General features: G+C 43.4%; 1 protein-coding gene across 1 annotated transcript in view; it reads left to right on the top strand.

The window, feature by feature from the left end:
* LOC124622681 (fibrillin-2-like) overlaps nucleotides 1–22712 on the top strand; it is a 631069-nt gene that overhangs the window by 214064 nt on the left and 394293 nt on the right. The window contains 1 exon segment of the mRNA XM_047148470.1: nucleotides 12305–12403. Coding sequence (XP_047004426.1) covers nucleotides 12305–12403 — 99 coding nt within the window.

The raw sequence follows: 22712 nt of genomic DNA, 5'->3' as shown, positions 1-22712 counted from the left end.
GGCAGGGTCCGAATGTGGCGCAGACCACACGAGGCGATAGACTCAAGTTGTCAACAAGGCACTGTGCATGCTGGTGGTGGCTCCGTAATGGTGTGGGATGTGTTTACATGGAATGGACTGCGTCCTCTCGTCCAACTGAACCGATTATTGACTGGAAATGCCTGTGTTCGCCTACATGGAGACCCTTTGCAGCCATTCATGGAGTCATATTCCCAAACAAGGATGGAATTTTTATGGATGACAATGTCACCGGGCCACAATTGTTCGCTATTGTTTTGAAGAACATTCTGGACAATTGAAACGAATGATTTGGCCATCCACAGCGTCCGAAATAAATCCTATCGAACACTTATGGCAAATAATCGAGAGATGAGTTCTTGCACAAAAACCCTGCACCGACAGCACTTTCACAATTATGGGCAGAAATGGAGGCAGCATGGCTAAATACTTTTGCACGAGGCTCCCAACGACTTGTTGAGTCCATGCCTCGTCGAGATGCTGCACTATACCAGGCAAAAGGAGGTCCGAGGTATACCGTAACTTGTCACCTCAGCGTGTTTCATAAACACTAAGAACAGAGAGGAATGGCTAGTGGCACTCGACTCAAAAGTAAGCTGATTTGAACCCTCGTCGTGGCTGAAATATTCAGGGGAGACGTGCCGGAATGAAGCGCGGTGCTCACCTTGGTGCTATTCGAGAGCAGTAAAGTATGTATCGGCACCGGATCTCTTCCTTTTCTCATCACACAACTCAAATATGACACCATACCACACACACATATATATTACAGTCATCTAAAATCGGAACTCAAAAGATACACTTAGCAAACAATTCTCTCACGTCGCAGATGAAAGATGCCTCTGTGCACGATGTAAGAAAAATCTTTAAAGTTAGTTGCTTACCCTACCCCTCGTGATTTCCCAGACGATAATGCCACATAAATTTACTTTCTTAATTGGAAGTACAACATTAGAAGTGGACTTTCGACGCACCCGAAAGAAAAAATCGAAGCACTTGAGAGACGACCTTGAGCTAGTGGCTACAAAAGGTTTTATTTTTTTTTTTTTTTTTGCTTTACTTTTATTGGCTGTATGCAGGGTGGTCCATTGATAGTGACCAGGCCAAATATCTCACGAAATAAGCATCAAACGAAAAAACTACAAAGAACGAAATTCGTCTAGCTTGAAGGGGGAAACCAGATGACGCTATGGTTGGGCAGCTAGATGGCGCTGCCATAGGTCAGACGGATATCAACTGCATGTTCTTTAACTAGGAAACCCCATTTTTATTACATGTTCGTGCAGTACGTAAAGAAATAAGAACGTTTTAGTTGTACCACTTTTTTCGCTTTGTGATAGATGGCGCTGTAATAGCCGCAAACGTGTAACTATGTGGTATCACGTAACATTCCGCCAGCGCGGACGGTGTTTGCTTCGTGATACATTACACGTGTTAAAACGGACCGTTTACCAATTGCGGAAAAGGTCGATATCGTGTTGATGTATGGCTATTGTGATCAAAATTACCAACGGGTGTGTGCTTTGTATGCTGCTCGGTATCTTGAACGACATCATCCAAGTGTTCGGACCGTGCGCCGGATAGTTACGTTATTATGGAAACAGGAAGAATGTGAAACGTCAACCACGACCTGCGACAAATGATGATGCCCAAGTAGGTGTTTTAGCTGCTGTCACGGATAATCCGCACGTCAGTAGCAGACAAATTGCGCAAGAATCGGGAATCTCAAAAACGTCGGTGTTGAGAATGCTACATCAATGGACAGACGAGGAGCTGATCCACGCTCGTCCTGAATGCGACCGAGCAGTGGGGCGTTATGGTTAGCACACTCGACTCGCATTCCAGAGGATGATGGTTCAAATACCCGTCCAACCATCCAGATTTAGTTTTCTTTGATTTCCCCAAATCGCTCCAGGCAACGCCAAGATGGTTTCTTTGAGAAGGGCACGGCTGATTTCCCTCATGGTAGCTGATACGCCCGCTAAACCCGCTGAGCAGAACAGGTAATAGGATTGTGGAAAGGGCCAAAGGTTGATGTCAGTTTCTCCTTCTAATTGTCATTTATTGTAATTTAATAACCTTTACAACCAAAGCGGCGCATAGTCGGACCTTTACCGAATGCAACTCTTTCACGGCTGAAGACCTCCAACAAGAAATCTTGATAAGATAAAAATCCAATTAAGATAAAAATAAAATAACTCAAAAAAACAACATACGCAAAGTGCAATATAAATGGCTGAGGGCCACAATTAAATTCCAAAATTTTAGAATATATTACCATACACCTTAAAAGATAGAAGGCCAACAACAAATCTTAAAAACTCAAAAATTAAATTAAGATAGCAATAAACTAATTTAAAACCCAAAAAAGCAACATATACAAGGTGCAACACAAATGGCTGAGGGCCACAATTAAATTTCGAAACTTCAGAATACATTACCATAGACCTTTAAAGGCAAAAGGCCAGCATGTTTAACAACAAGAAATCTTAAAAATCAACAAGATAAAAATCCAATTAAGATAGCAAAAAAATAATTTTTAAAAAATCACAGCAAAGTAGATGGAACAAACATATGCAAGGTGCAATTCCAATGGCTGAAGGCCACAATTAAGTTTTAAAACTTTAAAATATATTACCATAATCTTTTAAAGGCACAAGGCTGTAATGTTTAAGCTTGAAAGATAAATTTAAGAATTAATTTTGCCAAAATTTTTAAGAAAAAAGAAAAAAATAACCATGATCCTTAAAGTAGCTGACGACAGATAATTAAACACCGGTGGCACTCAGAAGACTCCAGGGAGGTCGGTCCGCCGTAGTTCACTCAGGCGAGACAGGTGGTGAGCCCAAGTACACTTGATGCGTCAGAACCCAACCAGGGGACAGCCACGGACCGACCGACACAACGACTTGCTTCCCATCAATCAGTACGTGAGAACTCAAACAGAAAATGTTACGGACGTAATTATCCACAATCAAATATGTACAAACACTCGGTGTTGGTCACAGGAAAACCTCCCCAACAGCGAACTACCGAAACGAACCACAACATGAATGGACGAGGCTTGGGTACTTAAAACCACACTCAACTTTGACGTCCTGGGTCGGTGAGCCATGAAACTCGTAGCGATCGGAGAGCTCCACACACGCTCCGACACTGCAGAGGGACCGGCAACGAACCCAGCGACTGCACCACGCGGAGATACCTTCCCTGGTCCGCAGCAACAGACCGACTGCCTGCTGGTCCATCGCGACTGCTGCTCCGTCGCGACTGCACTGCTGGTGCGTCTCCCACTCACTTCCAGACACACGACGGCGGAGATACTGGCTCGGACGCAACCGTGCAGAGGAAACACGCCCACTGGCTAAGCGACATCCCTGCACCAGGAAAGGACCGGTCCAAGTTCCACAAGATGGTAACTGAAGGGGCCCAGAAGCGCTCAGAAAACCAGTTACACGTCGCCCGATGAGATGGCCGACCTCTCAGAGCCAGTATGCCGATAACATTTAAAATAACTTGTCAAAGGAAATCAGGTCACACACAACCTGACAAACACTTGCACGAAGACCTGAACGATACCCAACAGTGACTAAGCACACACGAAAACAAATCGGGGGTCGATTCACACACACACAGCCGACTCATGAACGATCGGAAATCCAAAACGCGTCGTCCGGTAGGACTACCGACCGACGATCCACCAAGACCGTGACTCGGCTCAAGGGATGCGTGGCGGCAACGGTCGGGCGAGCCATGTCGACGCAGACCTCGCTGCTGCTCCAACCCGACCGCACTAGTGCCACATTGCCACTCCCCGACTGGCAGGTCCGGACTGCTCTCCAGACGCCATCCAACTGAATGGCCGACCGGAACTCGCGACCCGAACTGCGACCAACTCTCTTACAACAGACAACGAGCGGGAAGTAATAGCAGTCGAGCAAAGATACTACGAGAGGGAATATATCGATACGCGCTGCTAGCGCCGCTCACAGTCAGGCAGAACAGCAACTCAGTGACAGTAGTAATTTAAATTAACGTAGTGACGTCGAAGTACGAAACAGGGTGTAAAATACGTAATGGCGGGAACACGAGCCACGCACGGCTCAGTAGCGAGTCCAATGACTTAAGGACTGCGTCGCCTCGCCCGATGATTACGAGTAAGAAAGTCATAGGAGACTCGTGTGTAATTCGAGTAAAATAACAGCGAAGGCAAAGCAAACATGAACAGACCGAGGCAATAAAAGAAACAGAAGGAAGATTAGAGTTTAAGGTCCTGTCGGAGTGAGGTCATTAGAGACGGAGAACAAGCTCGGATTGGTTAAGAATGGGAAAGGAAATCGGTCACGGTCTTTCCCAGTATTCGCCTTAAGCGATTTAGAAAAATCACGGAGGGCTGGACGCGCATCTGATCTGTCTCCCTCCCGACCCCGAGTCCAGTGTGCTAACCGATGCGCCACCTCGCTCGGTCCGAGAAAATAACAGCAAATGTAGATGGAGATAAATGGCCGACGTAGGATAAAAATGTAAGATCCAATCAGAGATGAAACTTTAGCTGCAGAAACAGACATTGTATAACAGATGAACTAATCACAAATGAGCCAAAGTATACAGGATATTTGAAAAATGGCCTCGGGATATGTATTTGAACTGCGCGTTCCTCACAGTTCGAATCGTCTCCCTCTTAATGTCGCTTCCCGCCACGCGCCATCTTTTGTTTACTAGCGATTCCAAGGGGGCGCTGTGTGCTCTGCAGCAGGGGGTGACGGCAAGGCCGGCAGTGGGGAGTGCGGCCGTTGTCGACGCTCTAGTCTGTGCCTAGTGAGGACGGGGCCTCCATAAGATTACTGGCGTTCGGACGTAATAGTGGCGTCTGATTCAAGACGTTCGAGTTCTGTTTCCTCTATGTTGCCGGTGTGGAAGCAAAACTGTGTCCGGGTACCGGTAGCTATTCGTCGGAGTGTGCATCAATCAAAGTAAGACCTGTCGTACACCTTTGTTTAGCGGTGGTTGACATTCACATTCCGCTAAAACGGTGATTCAGTAACCCGGCCATACTGGCTAAGCTATTCGTCGTGACTACTGTTGAATGTTCCTATCACACATTTTACTATTCTCTTCCGTTTCTTCCGCTGTGTGCTGTTGGGTTCATTTCAGTGTTAATATTCAGTCAAATGTATTAGAAATGAATTCTTGCTGTCTTGTGGTACAATGTGTATGAACTCGAAAAAAGTCAATCTATAATTTTAAGTAAACGCAATCAACAATACAAAAAGAATCAGCTTAATTTTTCACGGAACTCCTCGAAAGAATAGGAGTGACCCACGAGGAAACTTTTCAGTTTAGATTACTGCTAAGATTTTTGAATTCGAGTGGTAGCTTATTGAAAACTAGTGCAGCAGTATACTGCACACGTTTGTGCACAAGAGTTAAGGAAATCAGACCCAAATGCAGGTCTGATTTCTGCCGAGTATTAACTGAGTGAAAGATGCTTATTCTTGGAAATAAGCTAATGTAGTTGACAAGAAATGACAGTAAGGAATATATATAGTGAGAGGCCAATGTCAAAATACCCAGACTTGTGAACCGGGGTCGACAAGAGGTTCGTGAACTTACACCACTTATTGTCCGAACCGCCCGTTTCTGAGCCAAAAATATCCTTTGAGAATGGGAAGAGCTACCCCAAAATATAATACAATACGACATAAGCGAATGAAAATAAGCAAAGTAGACTAATTTTCGTGCCGAACAATCACTCACTTCAGACACCGTCCGAATAGTAAAAATGGCAGCATTGAGTCTTTCACCAAGATCCTGAACTTGCGCTTTCCATGACAACTTACTATCTATCTGAACACCTAGATATTTGAACTGCTCAGTTTCACTAATCATATGCCCATTCTGTGAAGTTAAAACGTCAGGTTTTGTTGAATTGTATGTTAGAAACTGTAAAAACTGAGTCTTACTGTGATTTAGCGTTAGTTTATTTTCTACAAGCCATGAACTTAGGCCATGAACTGTACTATTTGAAACCGAGCCAATGTTGCACACAACATCCTTTACTACCAAAATAGTGACATCAGCAAACATAAATATTTTAGAGTTACCCATAATACTAGAGGGCATATCATTTATATAAATAAGGAACAAGAGTGGCGTCAACACTGATCCCTGGGACCCCCCCCCCCCCCACTTGACTGTATCCCACTCAGACCCCACATCACAACCATTCTCAACACTGTAAATAATGACTTTTTTTCTGTCTGTTGCTAAAGTAAGAGGTGAACAAATCGTGAGCTACTCCCCTTATTCCGTAATGGTCCAACTTCTGGAGCAATATTTTGTGATCAACACAATCAAACGCCTCAGTTAAATCAAAAAATACGCCTAGCGGTAACCCATCCAGTACCTCACAGAGAAAAGAGAATGTAGCATTTTCAGTTGTTAAACGACTTCTAAAGCCGAACTGTAAATTTTATTGCAAATCGTGTGATATAAAATGATCAATTATCTTTACATACACAGCCTTTTCGATAACTTTTGTTAGAAATAGGTCTAAAATTGTCTACATCATCCTTTTCTCCTTTTTCATAAAACGGCTTTACTACTGTCTACTTTAATCGTTCAGGAAACTGACCATTCCTAAAGGAAAAATTGCAAATATGTCTAATTACAGGGCTAACAAGGGCAGCACACTACTTCAATATTCTGCTAGGCTCTCCATCATATCCAGAGAGTCCTTAATCTTCAGTGATTTAATTATTGACTCAATCTCCCCCTTGTCTGTATCACAGAGGAGTATTTCAGAGGGACTGATGACCTCAGATGTTTAGCCCCATAATGCTCAGAGCCATTTTAGCCAGTATTTCAGACACCAATCTCGGAAAGGCATTTGCCAAGAAAGTTATATGATTCCCTGTAAAGAGTAAATTTTTTGTTTAATTCACCAGCAATGCTTAGAAAATGATTGTTAAATACTGTACATACATCTGATTTATCAGTAACAGAAATATTTTTACTACGAACTGACTTTGTATCACTGGCCTCGTGCTGCTGACCAGACACTTCCTTCACAACTGACCACATGGTTTTAATTTTGTTCTGTGAATTAGATATTATATTTGCCTACCACGTACTCTTTGCTTCCTAATAACATTTTCAAGCACCTTACAATACAGTTTGTAACGGGCCACTGTGGCTTGATTGAGACTACCTCTAACATTTTGATATAACTCCCGCTTTGTTCTACATGATGTCCTTATTCCACTAGTCAGACACCCGGGCTGCCTATTGTTGCTACTACTCCGTTTAGAACGTTCCAATGCAAAGCAATTCTCAAAGACCATGATAAAAGTGTTAAGGAAAGCATTATATTTATCATCTGTGTTATTGGCACTATAAACATCTTGCCACTCTCGCTCATAGACAGGCGCCTAGAACCGTTCGGCCACCTCGGCCGTCACCAACACTGTTGCTGCACCTTACGCTTTAAGTACGTAAGAAGCAAACCAGATAAATATTTATTAGAAGCTTTTGCGAAGATATTGTAGGAAAGGGCTTTTCTATACAGGATAAGCACAGTGCCTGCAGCGAAACATACGTTGCCAAGTGATAAGGTTTCTAGAAGCCAGAATAAAACAGTGCATACTTGTTTTGTTAAATGCTTTATGATTGTAGCACATACGAATTAAATTTTTGAAAACAGTCAGATAAATGTCTATTAAATAACACGATAAACAGAATACTAACCTCGATTTCAAAAGGCCAGTTATGTTAGTATGCTCTTAGATGAAAGGTCGTAAACAAAGGATGGCTGCCAGGCAAGAAATGATTGGCTATCAACGATATTCTAACATACTTATGTGATGACCAAGCATAAATACTTTAAGAGAAATAAAAGGATTGTGGCTGTCACCACAGACTTACACACTGCAGTCGATGTGCGTGTTTGCCTGTACTAGCAAGTAGATTGACTGCTCTTTGTCTGTATCATGGTTTTTTCATTAACATATAAAAACCCCTGTCTAATAGACACATAAAGTGGTTTGCCAGGAACTACTACAACTTAGTTTCCTGTCTCCACTTCTATCTAATATAGCTGTACCTGTGATCTGCATGAAATCGTCGAAGGGAATAAACAGAGTACTATAATTTGCTAACAGCATACGTATGTACGCGTACGACGCTTGTTAAATACTTGTTTAACCTTGTCGTGGTCATTATCATAATTAAAGGAAGAAAAATTAGGATGCAACGTCCCGTCGACAACGAGATGATTATTCATTACAGAAGGAGTACACGCTCGCACTCAGGTGGATGGGGATGGAAATCGTCCTTACACTTTCAAAGGAATCATCTCGCCATTCGTCTTAAATGATTTATGAAAATCACAGAAAACGTAAATTCAGATGATCAAATGGGGATAAGAAGCGACTTCCTCTCGAATTCCGTGCCCGGCATCTTACCACTGTGCTCTATAACTCCCGGTCATGGGTAATTAAGATTGAGTTACAAATGTAACCGAGTAAAACAGCCGTACCATGGAACCCCAAAACGCCTGTCTCTAGTGACACTGAAAAGTAGGGGTGTAACTTTCCTGGGTACTACCTACTCGGACACATACACGGGACTGACAAAAGTCGTAAGATACCTCCTAATATCGTGTCGGACCTCCTTTTGCCCGATGTAGTGAAGCAGCTCGACACGGTATGGACTGAACAAGTCGTTGCAAGTCCCCTGCAGACATACTGAGCTGCACTACCTCTACAGCCGCCCATAACAGCGAAAGTGCCACCGATGCGGAATTTTTTGTACGAACTGGCCTCTCGATTACGTCCCATAAATGCTCGACGGGATTCACGTCGAGTGGTCAGTCTGGCCAAACCATTCGCTCGAACTGTTTAGAATGTTCTTCAAACCAACCGCAAACAACTGTGACCTACTGACATGGTTCATTATCCCTCCATAAAAATTCCATTGTTGCTTCGGAACATGAAGTACACAAATAGTATCCAAAAAAAGTAGCCGAACATAACCATTTCGAGACAATAATCGGTTCAATTCGCCCAGAGGACCCCGTCCATTCCATGTAAACACAGCCCACACCATCATGGAGCCATCACCAGCTTACACTGTGCCTTGCTGAGAGCTCGTGTTGTCTGCGACACCCACGAACCCTACCATCAGCTCTTACCAACTGAAAATGGACTCATCCGACCAGGCCACGGTTTTCTAGTCGTCTAGGGTCCAACTGATACGGTCATGACCCCAGGAGAGGCGCTGCAGGCGATGTCGTGTTGTCAGCTAAGGCACCCGCCTCGGTCGTTTGCTGCCGTAGTCCACTATCGCCATATTTCGCCGCATTTTTCTAACGGATACGTTCGTCGCTTATCCCACATTGATTTATGAAGTTACTTACGCAGTGCTGCTTGTCTGTTAGCACAGACAACTCTATGCAAATGCCGCTGCTCTTGGTCGTTAAGTGAAGTCCACCGCCCACTGCATTGTCCGTGGTTAGAGGTAATGCCCGTTATTTGGTATTCTCGGCCCACTATTGACACTGAATTCCCTAAAGCATTCCGAAATGGAGTGTCCCATGCGTCTAGTTTCAGCTAGCTGTTAATTCCCGTCATGCGGACACCTTTCCACACGAATCACCCGAGTACAAATGACAGTTCCGCCAATGCACTGCCATTTTATACCTTGTGTACGCGATAATACCGTCATCTGTATATGTGAATATCGCCATGACTTTTGTCACCTCAGGATAATTATATACGAGAACCCGCCTCTTTATTTACAGGTTGTCCGGAAAGCTCAGCCGTTGCAAGTTGTGTGTACATAAATCTGAAAGCAGAAAACCACCTGAAGAATCTTAGTTCCAGACAGCACAACTAATAGCCATTCCAGAAGCACGGATTTCGGTGGTGGTGTTCACAGAGGAAAGAATCGTAATAGTATCAAACTTGCATTCGGCTTTAGTGATTTTACAAAGCCATATGGTGTAAAGCTGTAATAGCCCTTTAATGCATGGAGCGGTTACAGGACATCTTCTAAACTAATAAGGTTGTGTGGGTAACGAGACAATGCGTCTTTTATAACAATGAATTGACAGCTAAATTTGCTAAAGATGCTATAACAATGCGCCGTCAAGAAAACACAAGATCCCAAGTTCTGCTGTAATCGCGAAAATGAAAAAACAACATGGGCTAATGAAATGGAAATTAGCAAATGTTATCGTTGTTGCTATTTGGGGAGCAAAATAACTGATGATGGTCGAAGTAGAGAGGATATAAAATGTAGACTGGCAATGGCAAGGAAAGCGTTTCTGAAGAAGAGAAATTTGTTAACATCGAGTATAGATTTAAGTGTCAGGAAGTCATTTCTGAAAGTATTTGTATGGAGTGTAGCCATGTATGGAAGTGAAACATGGACGATAAATAGTTTGGACAAGAAGAGAATAGAAGCTTTCGAAATGTGGTGCTATAGAAGAATGCTGAAGATTAGATGAGTAGATCACATAACTAATGAGGAAGTATTGAATAGGATTGGGGAGAAGAGAAGTTTGTGGCACAACTTGACCAGAAGAAGGGATCGGTTGGTAGGACATGTTCTGAGGCATCAAGGGATCACCAATTTAGTATTGGACAGCAGCGTGGAGGGTAAAAATCGTAGGGAGACCAAGAGATGAATACACTAAGCAGATTGAGAAGGATGTAGGTTGCAGTAGGTACTGGGAGATGAAAAAGCTTGCACAGGATAGAGTAGCATGGAGAGCTGCATCAAACCAGTCTCAGGACTGAAGACCACAACAACAACATCGTTAAGTAGAGGTAGGCATTACATACAAAGTGTCGTAACCAAGATGTTACTGTAGTTGCAAACAATTTGTAGGTACAAGTAATTCAGGAAAGTAAAGTAGGAGAAAAGTAGTTCTCAATACAAACAAATTAGAGACGGCAACAGTGACGTGTAGTAGACCGTAGCACTGATATGTGGGTTCAAAACTAATTACTCAGGTAGGCAATACCACAAGAAGAAACATAGAGCGTCTATGGTACTTTAGCACAACGTATTCACCCTAGCATAGCGTATCACAATCAGTATTCTGCAGCGGTCAGTATACAAAACTATGGGTTCGAAGCGAAGCAGCCAAGCGGACAATATCCCAGACTGAAATACGTATACTGTTTCTTTGTTTCGATAACATTGTCATGTGGAAGGTTGCTGCACTTGTACAGAATCTACATAATCACTGTGAAGTGCATGGGAGCGGATACTTCCCAGTGTACTTCTTATTAGGTTTTTTTTCAGTTCCCGTATGTAGCGCGGGAAGAATGATTACTTAAACGCTTCCCCGCGTTGTAATTAGTCTAATCATGTCTTCGCGTTCCATGCAGGAGGGAAACTTTGGAGGGGGGGGGGGGATGGCGTTGGGAGGGGGTTTGGTATATTCCTAGATTCCTCACTTAAATCTGGTTCTTGAAACTACGAACGTATCTTTTCGCGAAATAGTTTGCCTCTACCTTCACGCATCAGCCAATTCAGATTTTTCAGCATCTCCGTGACGCTTTCTCATGGGTCAAAGAGGCCTCTGACAATTTGGTACTTGCACATACACTTGAGCAATATTCCAGGGCGAGTCACATGAGTGTTATAAGCAATCTCTTTTGCAGTCTGATTTCATTTTCCATCTATCTTACCAACGAATCGAAGTCTGGCCTGGTTTACCTGCGACTAAGCCTATCTGATCGCTAAATTTTATATACTTGCAAACTATTATACCCAAGAATTCTTTCAGTTGACTCACTCCAGGTGTGACTCATTGATTGTACGAGTTTTTGTGTTGTGAAATGCACAATTTTACATTTATGAACATTTAAAGCAAGCTAATAGCCTTTTCACTAGTTTGAAACCTTATCAAGGTTAACTGCATCATTTGCGTAAAGACTCAGGTTAGTATTAATATCGCCTGCCCGCAAGGATCTCAGCACTCTTCCCTAGGCATGCCTGAACTTACTTACATCCGTCGATGACTCTACGTCTAATATACCAAGATATCCTCCATCCAGTCACAAATTTCCCTCTGTACCCCTATAATCCACTTTCGATAGCAGGCGTTATTATAGTCTTTTTTGTGGACAGTACAGCCGGAGTATGCATATGTGGAATTAATTTCTTAATATCGTTGTAACTTTTACAAATTCACGCCAACTTTGAGCTCTAAAATGAGTTTTACAGGAGGAATGCGAGTAGCGGTCGCATGTGGACGCTCTGCCTGTGTGCGCAGGTGGCGGGGGGTGCGCAGCTCCGTGCCTGCACGGCGGCTCCTGCGTCAGCGGACGGTGCGTCTGCCGACCTGGCTTCACCGGAGAGTTCTGCACAGAACGTAAGTTTATCAACATCTACGACATTCTACGTTTCATAGCTTCTCTCACTCAAGTATGGCACAGACGCGACGATTTGTCTATGCCTTCCAAACGATTCTCGTTTGCCGCGGCAGCTCCCAATACGTTTCGACTGCCAGCCACAATCAACATCCATACCTTTACGTCCACGAAGTTTTAAGCGGCAGCATTCTTTAAAAAAATTGACTTTGGTGAGTGTCTCCGTTGCGTGATAATACATAACCACGTCCGTCCATGTACATTTTTTTTGCGTTACTATACCAAGGACGCATCAAGTCAGGTGTTCAAAAGGATTATCTACTCACTATAACACATAAATCGATCTCTCCCAAATTGCAGCTCCTCAGTGTACTATTTGTTTGACTTCACACTTAGGTCCAAGAACTGCCATTTTCTTTCAAGCTGAATCACAGATGGGGTTTTCGTATCCCTAGTGCTCTGTTACTTGATGATGAAAAGTTAGAAATAATATTCAAAACGAAAGCACTTCCTAATATTCTGCAAAATTATATTCATTTGGCGCGAACTGGCTTTCGGCTTCTCAGGCCATCTTTAGGTGACAACTGTACAGAAGATACAGAAGTGACAAAGTGTCTACATAGGAAAATATTACAATAATTACATTCAGTAAAAAAGGATTAAAAAAGTTTTTATGTTAAGGCACATGTAACAAACGAAGATAAATAACATTAAGTTACAGTTTCAATCTAGTATTTGCAACGAAAACTTAATTTAACAGGGGGAAAAATGGAAACTGAGTCTCATCATTTAATATTCTGTATAATGTATGTATTGATTCTAGGGTCATTTCTTTGCTTTCTTGATGGAATATAAAACTTCATATTGTACATCATATGGATGGTTTTGTACTAAAAAGTGATCAGCAAACGTCGAATCTTTCTTCCTTAATAGCCATCATCTCTCATGTCCACGTAGCCTAGTTGCCACATCTCTGTCCGCAACCAATGTACACTGGGTCAGTGAGGCAGAGCTGTGCAAGTGTAATACACTCCTGGAAATTGAAATAAGAACACCGTGAATTCATTGTCCCAGGAAGGGGAAACTTTATTGACACATTCCTGGGGTCAGATACATCACATGATCACACTGACAGAACCACAGGCACATAGACACAGGCAACAGAGCATGCACAATGTCGGCACTAGTACAGTGTATATCCACCTTTCGCAGAAATGCAGGCTGCTATTCTCCCATGCAGACGATCGTAGAGATGCTGGATGTAGTCCTGTGGAACGGCTTGCCAAGCCGTTTCCACCTGGGGCCTCAGTTGGACCAGCGTTCGTGCTGGACGTGCAGACCGCGTGAGACGACGCTTCATCCAGTCCCAAACATGCTCAATGGGGGACAGATCCGGAGGTCTTGCTGGCCAGGGTAGTTGACTTACACCTTCTAGAGCACGTTGGGTGGCACGGGATACATGCGGACGTGCATTGTCCTGTTGGAACAGCAAGTTCCCTTGCCGGTCTAGGAATGGTGGAACGATGGGTTCGATGACGGTTTGGATGTACCGTGCACTATTCAGTGTCCCCTCGACGATCACCAGTGGTGTACGGCCAGTGTAGGAGATCGCTCCCCACACCATGATGCCGGGTGTTGGCCCTGTGTGCCTCGGTCGTATGCAGTCCTGATTGTGGCGCTCACCTGCACGGCGCCAAACACGCATACGACCATCATTGGCACCAAGGCAGAGGCGACTCTCATCGCTGAAGACGACACGTCTCCATTCGTCCCTCCATTCACGCCTGTCGCGACACCACTGGAGGCGGGCTGCACGATGTTGGGGCGTGAGCGGAAGACGGCCTAACGGTGTGCGGGACCGTAGCACAGCTTCATGGAGACGGTTGCGAATGGTCCTCGCCGATACCCCAGGAGCAACAGTGTCCCTAATTTGCTGGGAAGTGGCGGTGCGGTCCCCTACGGCACTGCGTAGGATCCTACGGTCTTGGCGTGCATCCGTGCGTCGCTGCGGTCCGGTCCCAGGTCGACGGGCACGTGCACCTTCCGCCGACCACTGGCGACAACATCGATGTACTGTGGAGACCTCACGCCCCACGTGTTGAGCAATTCGGCGGTACGTCCACCCGGCCTCCCGCATGCCCACTATACGCCCTCGCTCAAAGTCCGTCAACTGCACATACGGTTCACGTCCACGCTGTCGCGGCATGCTACCAGTGTTAAAGACTGCGATGGAGCTCCGTATGCCACGGCAAACTGGCTGACACTGACGGCGGCGGTGCACAAATGCTGCGCAGCTAGCGCCATTCGACGGCCAACACCGCGGTTCCTGGTGTGTCCGCTGTGCCGTGCGTGTGATCATTGCTTGTACAGCCCTCTCGCAGTGTCGGGAGCAAGTATGGTGGGTCTGACACACCGGTGTCAATGTGTTCTTTTTTCCATTTCCAGGAGTGTATATGACAAAAAAAAACAACAAAAAAACAAAACGCCCACTTGTTTTCTTTCAATTGGCCACATTCCCCTCCACTCCCCCTTCCGCTTTCCACCACACTTCTTTTCCAAATGGTTGAAAAAATATCAGGAAATTCAAATAGGCGTTATCCTATTGGGTGGGATGTAGTAGCATATGCCAGTTATGATTTATTACCCAATTACCTTATTATTAGAATTTATACCTTCTTTATCTTAATTAGCATAAATTATGACCCATTATGATATTCCACTTATCTTAATTAATACAGTTTATTGCCACTATCAAACTTATGACTGCCTCTATATTTACAGTGCTCTCATATTAATTACTATAACTTGTAACTCCAAAAATGACATTATGGCTGTCCAGGCACTTTCACATTGGTACTAGAACGGAGGACCACCTTTCATAGCTATTTACTGTTTTGGGGCTATTAATTGCATACTGAGAGAGTTTGTACAATTTTTTCTGAAACATCTCGATTTTCTCCCAGTATTTCAAATACCTACTTTCCATGATTTTCATCCAAAGACACATGCAAATAGAAGACTTTTAACGTTTAACAATTACTAAAGTGCATCATTTAAACAGATACACTAATGTTACATACGACTTCTTTATAATAAACGAACAAACTGCAGGAAGGTCTCTCCTGAGTGCACATCACATTGTGTTGGAGCGGCAGTCAATGGTTTGCACGGCAGACACACACGCAGGGGCTACAGCAGACACCAGCCAGCCCGTTACATCACCCACCGCCACGCTGTCCTCGATGCGACTGCCCCCCCCCCCCCTCCCTCTCGGACTGCAGCGTTACATCTAGATATTTAATCAGTGTGCCTATGTCAAGCAGCGCCTTACTAATGCTGTATTCAAATGTTACGTGCTCATCTTAGCTTCTTATTCACATTAACTTAAATTTTTCTATATTTAGTGTAATCTGTCACTCATCACATCACCTATAAATTTTGTCTGAGTCATCTCGTGTGCCCTTAAAGTTACTCAAAGGGAACACTTCTCTGTACACCACAGCGTCATCAACAAACAGCGGTAAACTACCGTTCACCCTGTCTGCCATATCATTTATGTATAGAGACAATAACTGTTCTCAACTCTTTCTGTCGTTTCTTTATACCGGGGTACCTATTTCTATGTTCTCCATGCGGGAGGCTGTGCGAATGATTTACGCGTGAAATTTAAAACTTCAGCTTTTGTTTTGCTGTCTTCTATTGTCACGCCAGACTATCTGACGAATGACTAGATAGAAGTCTTCGACCTGCTTAATGATTTTTACGTATGACCAGAATTTTCTTGGTTTCTCAACAAGATCTTTAGCTAAGGTATGACGGTGGAAGTTATTGTATGCTTCGTACGCTGACCTTCTAATGGACACATGGATTTATACTAACCTTTGCCTGTCGACATTTGCGCTTTCTTTTTTGAACTTAGACTGCAACAGTCTCTATTTCCTCAGCCTATTCCAAATTTGATTATTAAACCACTGAGGATTTATTCCATACTCAATCCACTTTCTTGGCACATACGTCTCGAAAGTGTGATTAACAATCAGTTTGAACTCTGCCCACAATTCCTCTATGTCCATCGTATTAGGACTAAATTATGTCCATGCATTGTCAGTGTGGGATGCTAACTACTGCTTATCTGCTTTTCCTACCATAAATACTCTCCCAGCCTTCTTGATAGATTTATTAACTTTATTACCCACCATCACTATAATGACATCGTGATCACTTATCCCTGTTTCTACACTAACACTGTCGATGAGATCAGGCCTGTTTGTAAATATAAGGTCCAAAATATTTCCATTGCGCGTAGGCTGTCTAACTAGTTGTTCGAGGCAGTTTTCGGAAAACGAGTTCAAAAGTGCTTCCCAAGACTGTCTGTCCGCACCACTTGCAGTCAATCCATAGATGTCCCAATCCATACCCAGCAGATTAAGGTCGCCTCCAACTAATAACGCATGATCTGAGTATTTCTGCATTACTGAGCGTAGACTTTCCTTGAATGATTCTACAACTGTTATGATGGAAATAGATGACAGTAAAAACATCCGATAACTGACTTGCGTTCACATAGGCCTGCTACTCATATCCAGATAACTTCGCAGTCACATTCGATTTCGACCTCAATAGGCACAATGTTTTTGTTGACAGCAACGAACACGACACCTAATCTTGTCTTTTCCATGTGCGTTCCATGCCTCACTAAATGTTCAGGCACTTTGCACTTTGGGTTCCAGACATGTCTCGAGTCCGAGAATAATTTGAATATGACAAATTTCCTGGAGCGCTGTAAGTTCAGGAACTTTATTACGAAAACTTTGAGAATTTACTGCCACAATTTTTACAGTCGAAGTGTCTCTTCTTTGTACGCAATCAGATTTAGCTCACTGTGTATCGAATGACGATCATTCATCACAGGCCCCTAAACTACCACGAAGCCTAAAAAAACTCCACGTACACTCCACAAGCACTCTGATACTCAAGTTGCAGCTTCCATTGTGCAGTGCGCCCCTGACGTATGAAGGCGAGTCCTACAGTTCTTTACCCCATAACAAAGATCTTGAAATCTGTAGCCAAGACCATCACAGGATCGACAGAGTCTTTGGTTGAGACCCTCCACTCGGCTCCAGACTAAAGGACACCGATCAGTTCCAGGGACGATGCTGCAAACTGTGAGCGCTACTTGCACCCCGAGTGCGAAGTCAGCAGTCTTTACCACTTACGCCAGTCGACCTTATCAACTGAGGATGGGCCCAGAGCCCAAGCAACAGATGTCACAAATTGGAGACGACTGCACCCTACACGTTCAATGGCCGCCAGCAGGGCCGCCTCCAAATCTCGGATGACGTCCGCCAGGAGAAACGCTTTCTTTCCAACATTGGATACTATTTCCCTAAAGGAAAAAAAACGCGCCTAATTTTGGAGCTCCTGATACCAAGGAAGCTCTCCCCCGTGATCCTGCTGAAGGAGCAGCCACCTGTGTGATTGGATGACGCAAGACAGCCTCCACATGGACCTCCCGCCTCGAGTGACACAAACGCGCTACAACCGGCAACTTGGCTTGCGGTGATCGCGCATTCCGCGATATAGGTACGCTGCAATATGCCACAGCAAAAGAGCCCTTGGGCGAAACAAGCGACATCTGAGGTGTCCCGTGCAATGTGCCAGATTCTCCAACGCCGCTACACCCTGATGCAGCAGCTTGCAAACAACTGACCAAAGCCATAAGCGTCTTCAGGCGCTCGCGAATTGCGGCCAGCTCCTCCTGCGTCCGCACACAGCATGCACACACCCTATCCATTCTATTAAGATAAGAACTGAACTATGAAACAAACAGAAAAACCTAAATATGTGACCTGCTAGTCCCCTGCTGCTTCCAAACGAAGGCTGCCGGATGACAGAGCTACTGGCAGTCCAAAGCAAATAAACGAATGTATACTGCACTAAAGACTGCGAATGTACACGTTATAGTTAGTAAAACGCGAGACTACATCTCTCAAATACAAAAGAACGTCATGAATTTATCAATTTACTAGAAAACAAAAACACGCAAAGAATTTAAGAATTTAATTATGAACACAATAGAAAAGCTAAATACGTGACTTGCTAGCCTGGTGGCTGAGATGGTGTTATAAACAGTTACTGGAAGTCCAAAAGAAAAAAAAAATATGATTAAGCCACGACAGACAGCAGCATTTAAACAAAGGCCTATGCTTGTAGAATGACATGCAACAAAAGCATTTCTAATTACAAAACTTATTAGAGTTGCGCGGGTGTGTGAAGCTGTTTTCCTCCTAGCAGCTATAAATGCGATCTGCATTCCATACACCATGTGATCGAGAGTATCTGGAAACATGCGTTGTGCTGTGCTCTCGCTGCGACCACCACACGGTGATCCATGGCAGCCAGTGAACAGGCAGGGGACCTTGCGTGCATAAACAATTAAACAACCACCCCAACGCAGGAGAATGGATAATTTTTCCCTCTGCATGCCGTGCTAGCCAGGACTCAGAATCAGACTTGTGCACTGTATATAGTTAGTGACCATCAGTCATAAATTCACGCTAATTTTACAACTTAATCTTTCAGGATATTTCCAGCAACGCGACGCTGTTATATGATGTAGTTGATACTCCACAAGCACGCAAGAATTCCGATAACACAAGCTTTGCAGCAAGTTGAAATTCAACAAAATATGTAAATTATAACATTGCAAGCTCCATACAGATTTTCCCATACGCTCTAGACAAAGGCTTTATTGAAAATCAGTTTGGTAATATTTTGTAATATCCATGGCTCAGTGTGTTTCATTTCTGTATAACAACTATATATAAACAGAACCAGGGTGATAACCCTGAACAGTGAGACTGTAGACGGACGGACCCTCAGAAAATGCTGCTGTAAATCTATACTACAGTGAGATCGCTTGAACTATGCCTCTCGGTGCTGTTTTACATTGTTGTTGTTGTTGCTGTTGTGGTCTTCAGTCCTGAGACTGGTTTGATGCAGCTCTCCATGCTACTCTATCGTGTGCAAGCTTCTTCATCTCCCAGTGCCTACTGCAATCTACATCCTTCTGAATCTGTTGAGTGTATTCATCTCTTGGTCTCCCTCTACAATTTTTACCCCACACGCTGCCCTCCAATACTAAATTCGTCATCCCTTGATGCCTCAGAACATGTTCTACCATCCGATCGCTTCTTCTAGTCAAGTTGTGACACAAACGCCTCCCCAATGCTATTCAACACCTCCTCATTAGTTATATGATCTACCCATCTAATCTTCAGCATTCTTCTGAAGCACCACATTTCGAAAACTTCTATTCTCTTCCTGTCCAAATTATTTATCGTCCATGTTTCACTTCCATACATGGCTACACTCCACACAAATACTTTCAGAAACGACTTCCTGATACTTAAATCTATACTAGATGTTAACAAATTTCTCTTCTTCAGAAATGCTTTCCTTGCTATTGCCAGTCTACATTTTATATCCTCTCTACTTCGACCATCATTAGTTATTTTGCTCACCAAATAGCAAAACTCCTTTACTACTTTAAGCGTCTCATTTCCTAATCTAATTTCTCGGCATCACCCAATTTAATTCGACTACATTCCATTATCCTCGTTTTGCTTTTATTGATGTTCATCTTATATCCTCCTTTCAAGACACTGTCCATTCCGTTCAGCTGCTCTTACAGGTCCTTTGCTGTCTCTGACAGAATTACAATGTCATTGGCTAACCTCAAAGTTTTTATTTCTACTCCATGGATTTTAATTCCTACTCCGAATTTTTCTTTTGTTTCCTTTACTGCTTGCTCAATATACAGATCGAATAATATCGAGGATAGGCTACAACCCTGTCTCACTCCCTTCCCAAACCACTGCTTCCCTTTCATGCCCCTCGAATCTTATAACTGCCATCTGGTTTCTGTACAAATTGTAAACAGCCTTTCGCTTCCTGTATTTTACCCCTGCCACCTTCAGAATTTGAAACAGAGTATTGCAGTCAAAATTGTCAAAAGCGTTCTCTAAGTCTACAAATGCTAGAAACGTAGGTTTGCCTTTCCTTAATCTTCCTTCTAAGATAAGTCGTAGGGTTAGTATTGCCTCATGTTCCAATATTTCTACGGAATCCAAACTGATCTTCTTCGAGGTCGGCTTCTACCAGTTTTTCCATTCGTCTGTAAAGAGTTCGCGTTAGTATTTTGTAGCTGTGACTTATTAAACTGTTAGTTCGGCAATTTTCACATCTGTCAACACCTGCTTTCTTTGGGATTGGAGTTATTATATTCGTCTTGAAGTCTGAGGGTATTTTGCCTGTCTCATACATCTTCCTCACAAGATGGTGGAATTTTGTCAGGACTGGCTCTCCCAAGGCTGTCAGTAGTTCTAATGGAATGTTGTCTACTCCTAGAGCCTTGTTTCGACTCAGGTCTTTCAGAGCTCTGTCAAACTCTTCACGCAGTATCATAACTCACATTTCATCTTCATCTACATCCTCTTCCGTTTCCATAATATTGTCCTCAAGAACATCGTCCTTGTATAGACCCTCTATATACTCCTTCCACCATTCTGCTTTCCCTTCTTTGCTTAGAACTGGGTTTCCATCTGAGCTCTTGATATCCATACTAGTGGTTCTATTTTCTCAAAAGGTCTCTTTAATTTTCCTGTAGGCAGCATCTATCTTACTCCTAGTGGGATAAGCCTCTACATCCTTACATTTGTCCTCTAGCCATCCTTGCTTAGACATTTTGCACTTCCTGTCGATCTCATTTTTGAGACGTTTGTATTCCTTTTTGCCTGCTTCATTTACTGCATTTTTATATTTTCTCCTTTCATCAGTTAAATTCAATATTTCTTCTGTTACCCAAGGCTTTCTACTAGCCCTCGTGTTTTTACCTACTTGATCCTCTGGTACCTTTACTACTTCATCTCTCAAAGCTACTCATTCTTCTTCTACTGTATTTCTTTCCCCCGTTCCTGTCATTTGTTCCCTTACGCTCTTCCTGAAACTCTGTACAACCTGTGGTTTAGTCAGTTTATCCAGGTCCCATCTCCTTAAATTCCCACCTTTTTGCAGTTTGGTCAGAGTCCACATCTGCCCCTGGAAATGTCTTTTTAAAACCTGGTTCCTAAATCTCTGTCTGATCATTATGTAATCTATTTGAAACCTGTCAGTACCTCCAGGCTTCTACCATGTATACAACCTTATTTTATGATTCTTGAACCAAGTTTCAGCTATGATTAAGTTATGCTCTGTGCAAAATCCTACCAGGCGGCCTCCTCTTTCATTTCTTACCCGCAAGCCCTATTCATCTACTACATTTCCTTCTCTCCCTTTTACTACTATCGAATTCCAGTCACCCATGACTATTAAATTTTCGTCTCCCTTCACTACCTGAATAATTTCTTTTATCTCGTCATACATTTCACCAATTTCTTCATCATCTGCAGAGCTAGTTGGCATATAAACTTGTACTACTGTAGTAGGCATGGGCTTTGTGTCTATCTTGGCCACAATAATGCGTTCACTATGCTGTTTGTAGTAGCTAACCCGCACTCCTATTTTTATATTCATTATTAAACCTACTCCTGCATTACCCCTGTTTGATTTTGTATTTATAACCCTGTAATCGCCTGACCAGAAGTCTTGTTCCTCCTGCCACCGAACTTCACTAATTCCCACTATATCTAACTTTAAACTATCCATTTCCCTTTTTAAATTTTCTAACCTACCTGCCCGATTAAGGGATCTGACACTCCACGCTCCGTTCCGTAGAATGCCAGTTTTCTTTCTCCTGATAACGACGTCCTTTTGAGTAGTCCCCGCCGGAGATCCGAATGGGGAACTATTTTACCTCCGGAATATTTTACCCAAGAGGGCACCATCATCATTTAATTATAGAGTAAAGCTGCATGCCCTCGGGAAAAATTTCGGCTGTAGTTTCCCCTTGCTTTCAGCCGTTCGCAGTACCAGCACAGCAAGGCTGTTTTGGTTAGTGTTACAAGGCCAACACCTAACTTGTAGCATCTACCACTGGAATTCGTTCAGAATTTTGTGCCTACTAAACGCTTCTCTGACATAATACACCGTCCTTTGTTGGATCTTCTGTACATCTTCCGTTCATCTGACCTGTAAAGGGTTCCAAGCTGACAAAGCAATAATTAAAAATAGGTGAAACGTATTTTGTTAGCCACTTTCTCTGTGGATGGATTACATTTCATTAAGATTCCTCCAGTCAATCTCAGCATAGCATTAGATTTTCTGCTATTTGCTTTATTAATCATTCCACTTTAGGTCGGTGTGTATGACAGA

Source organism: Schistocerca americana, chromosome 7, assembly GCF_021461395.2.
Source record: "Schistocerca americana isolate TAMUIC-IGC-003095 chromosome 7, iqSchAmer2.1, whole genome shotgun sequence".
NCBI lineage: Eukaryota > Metazoa > Arthropoda > Insecta > Orthoptera > Acrididae > Schistocerca > Schistocerca americana.
The sequence above is the reverse complement of the archived record's forward strand: the minus strand, read 5'-3'. Positions and strand labels throughout refer to the sequence as shown.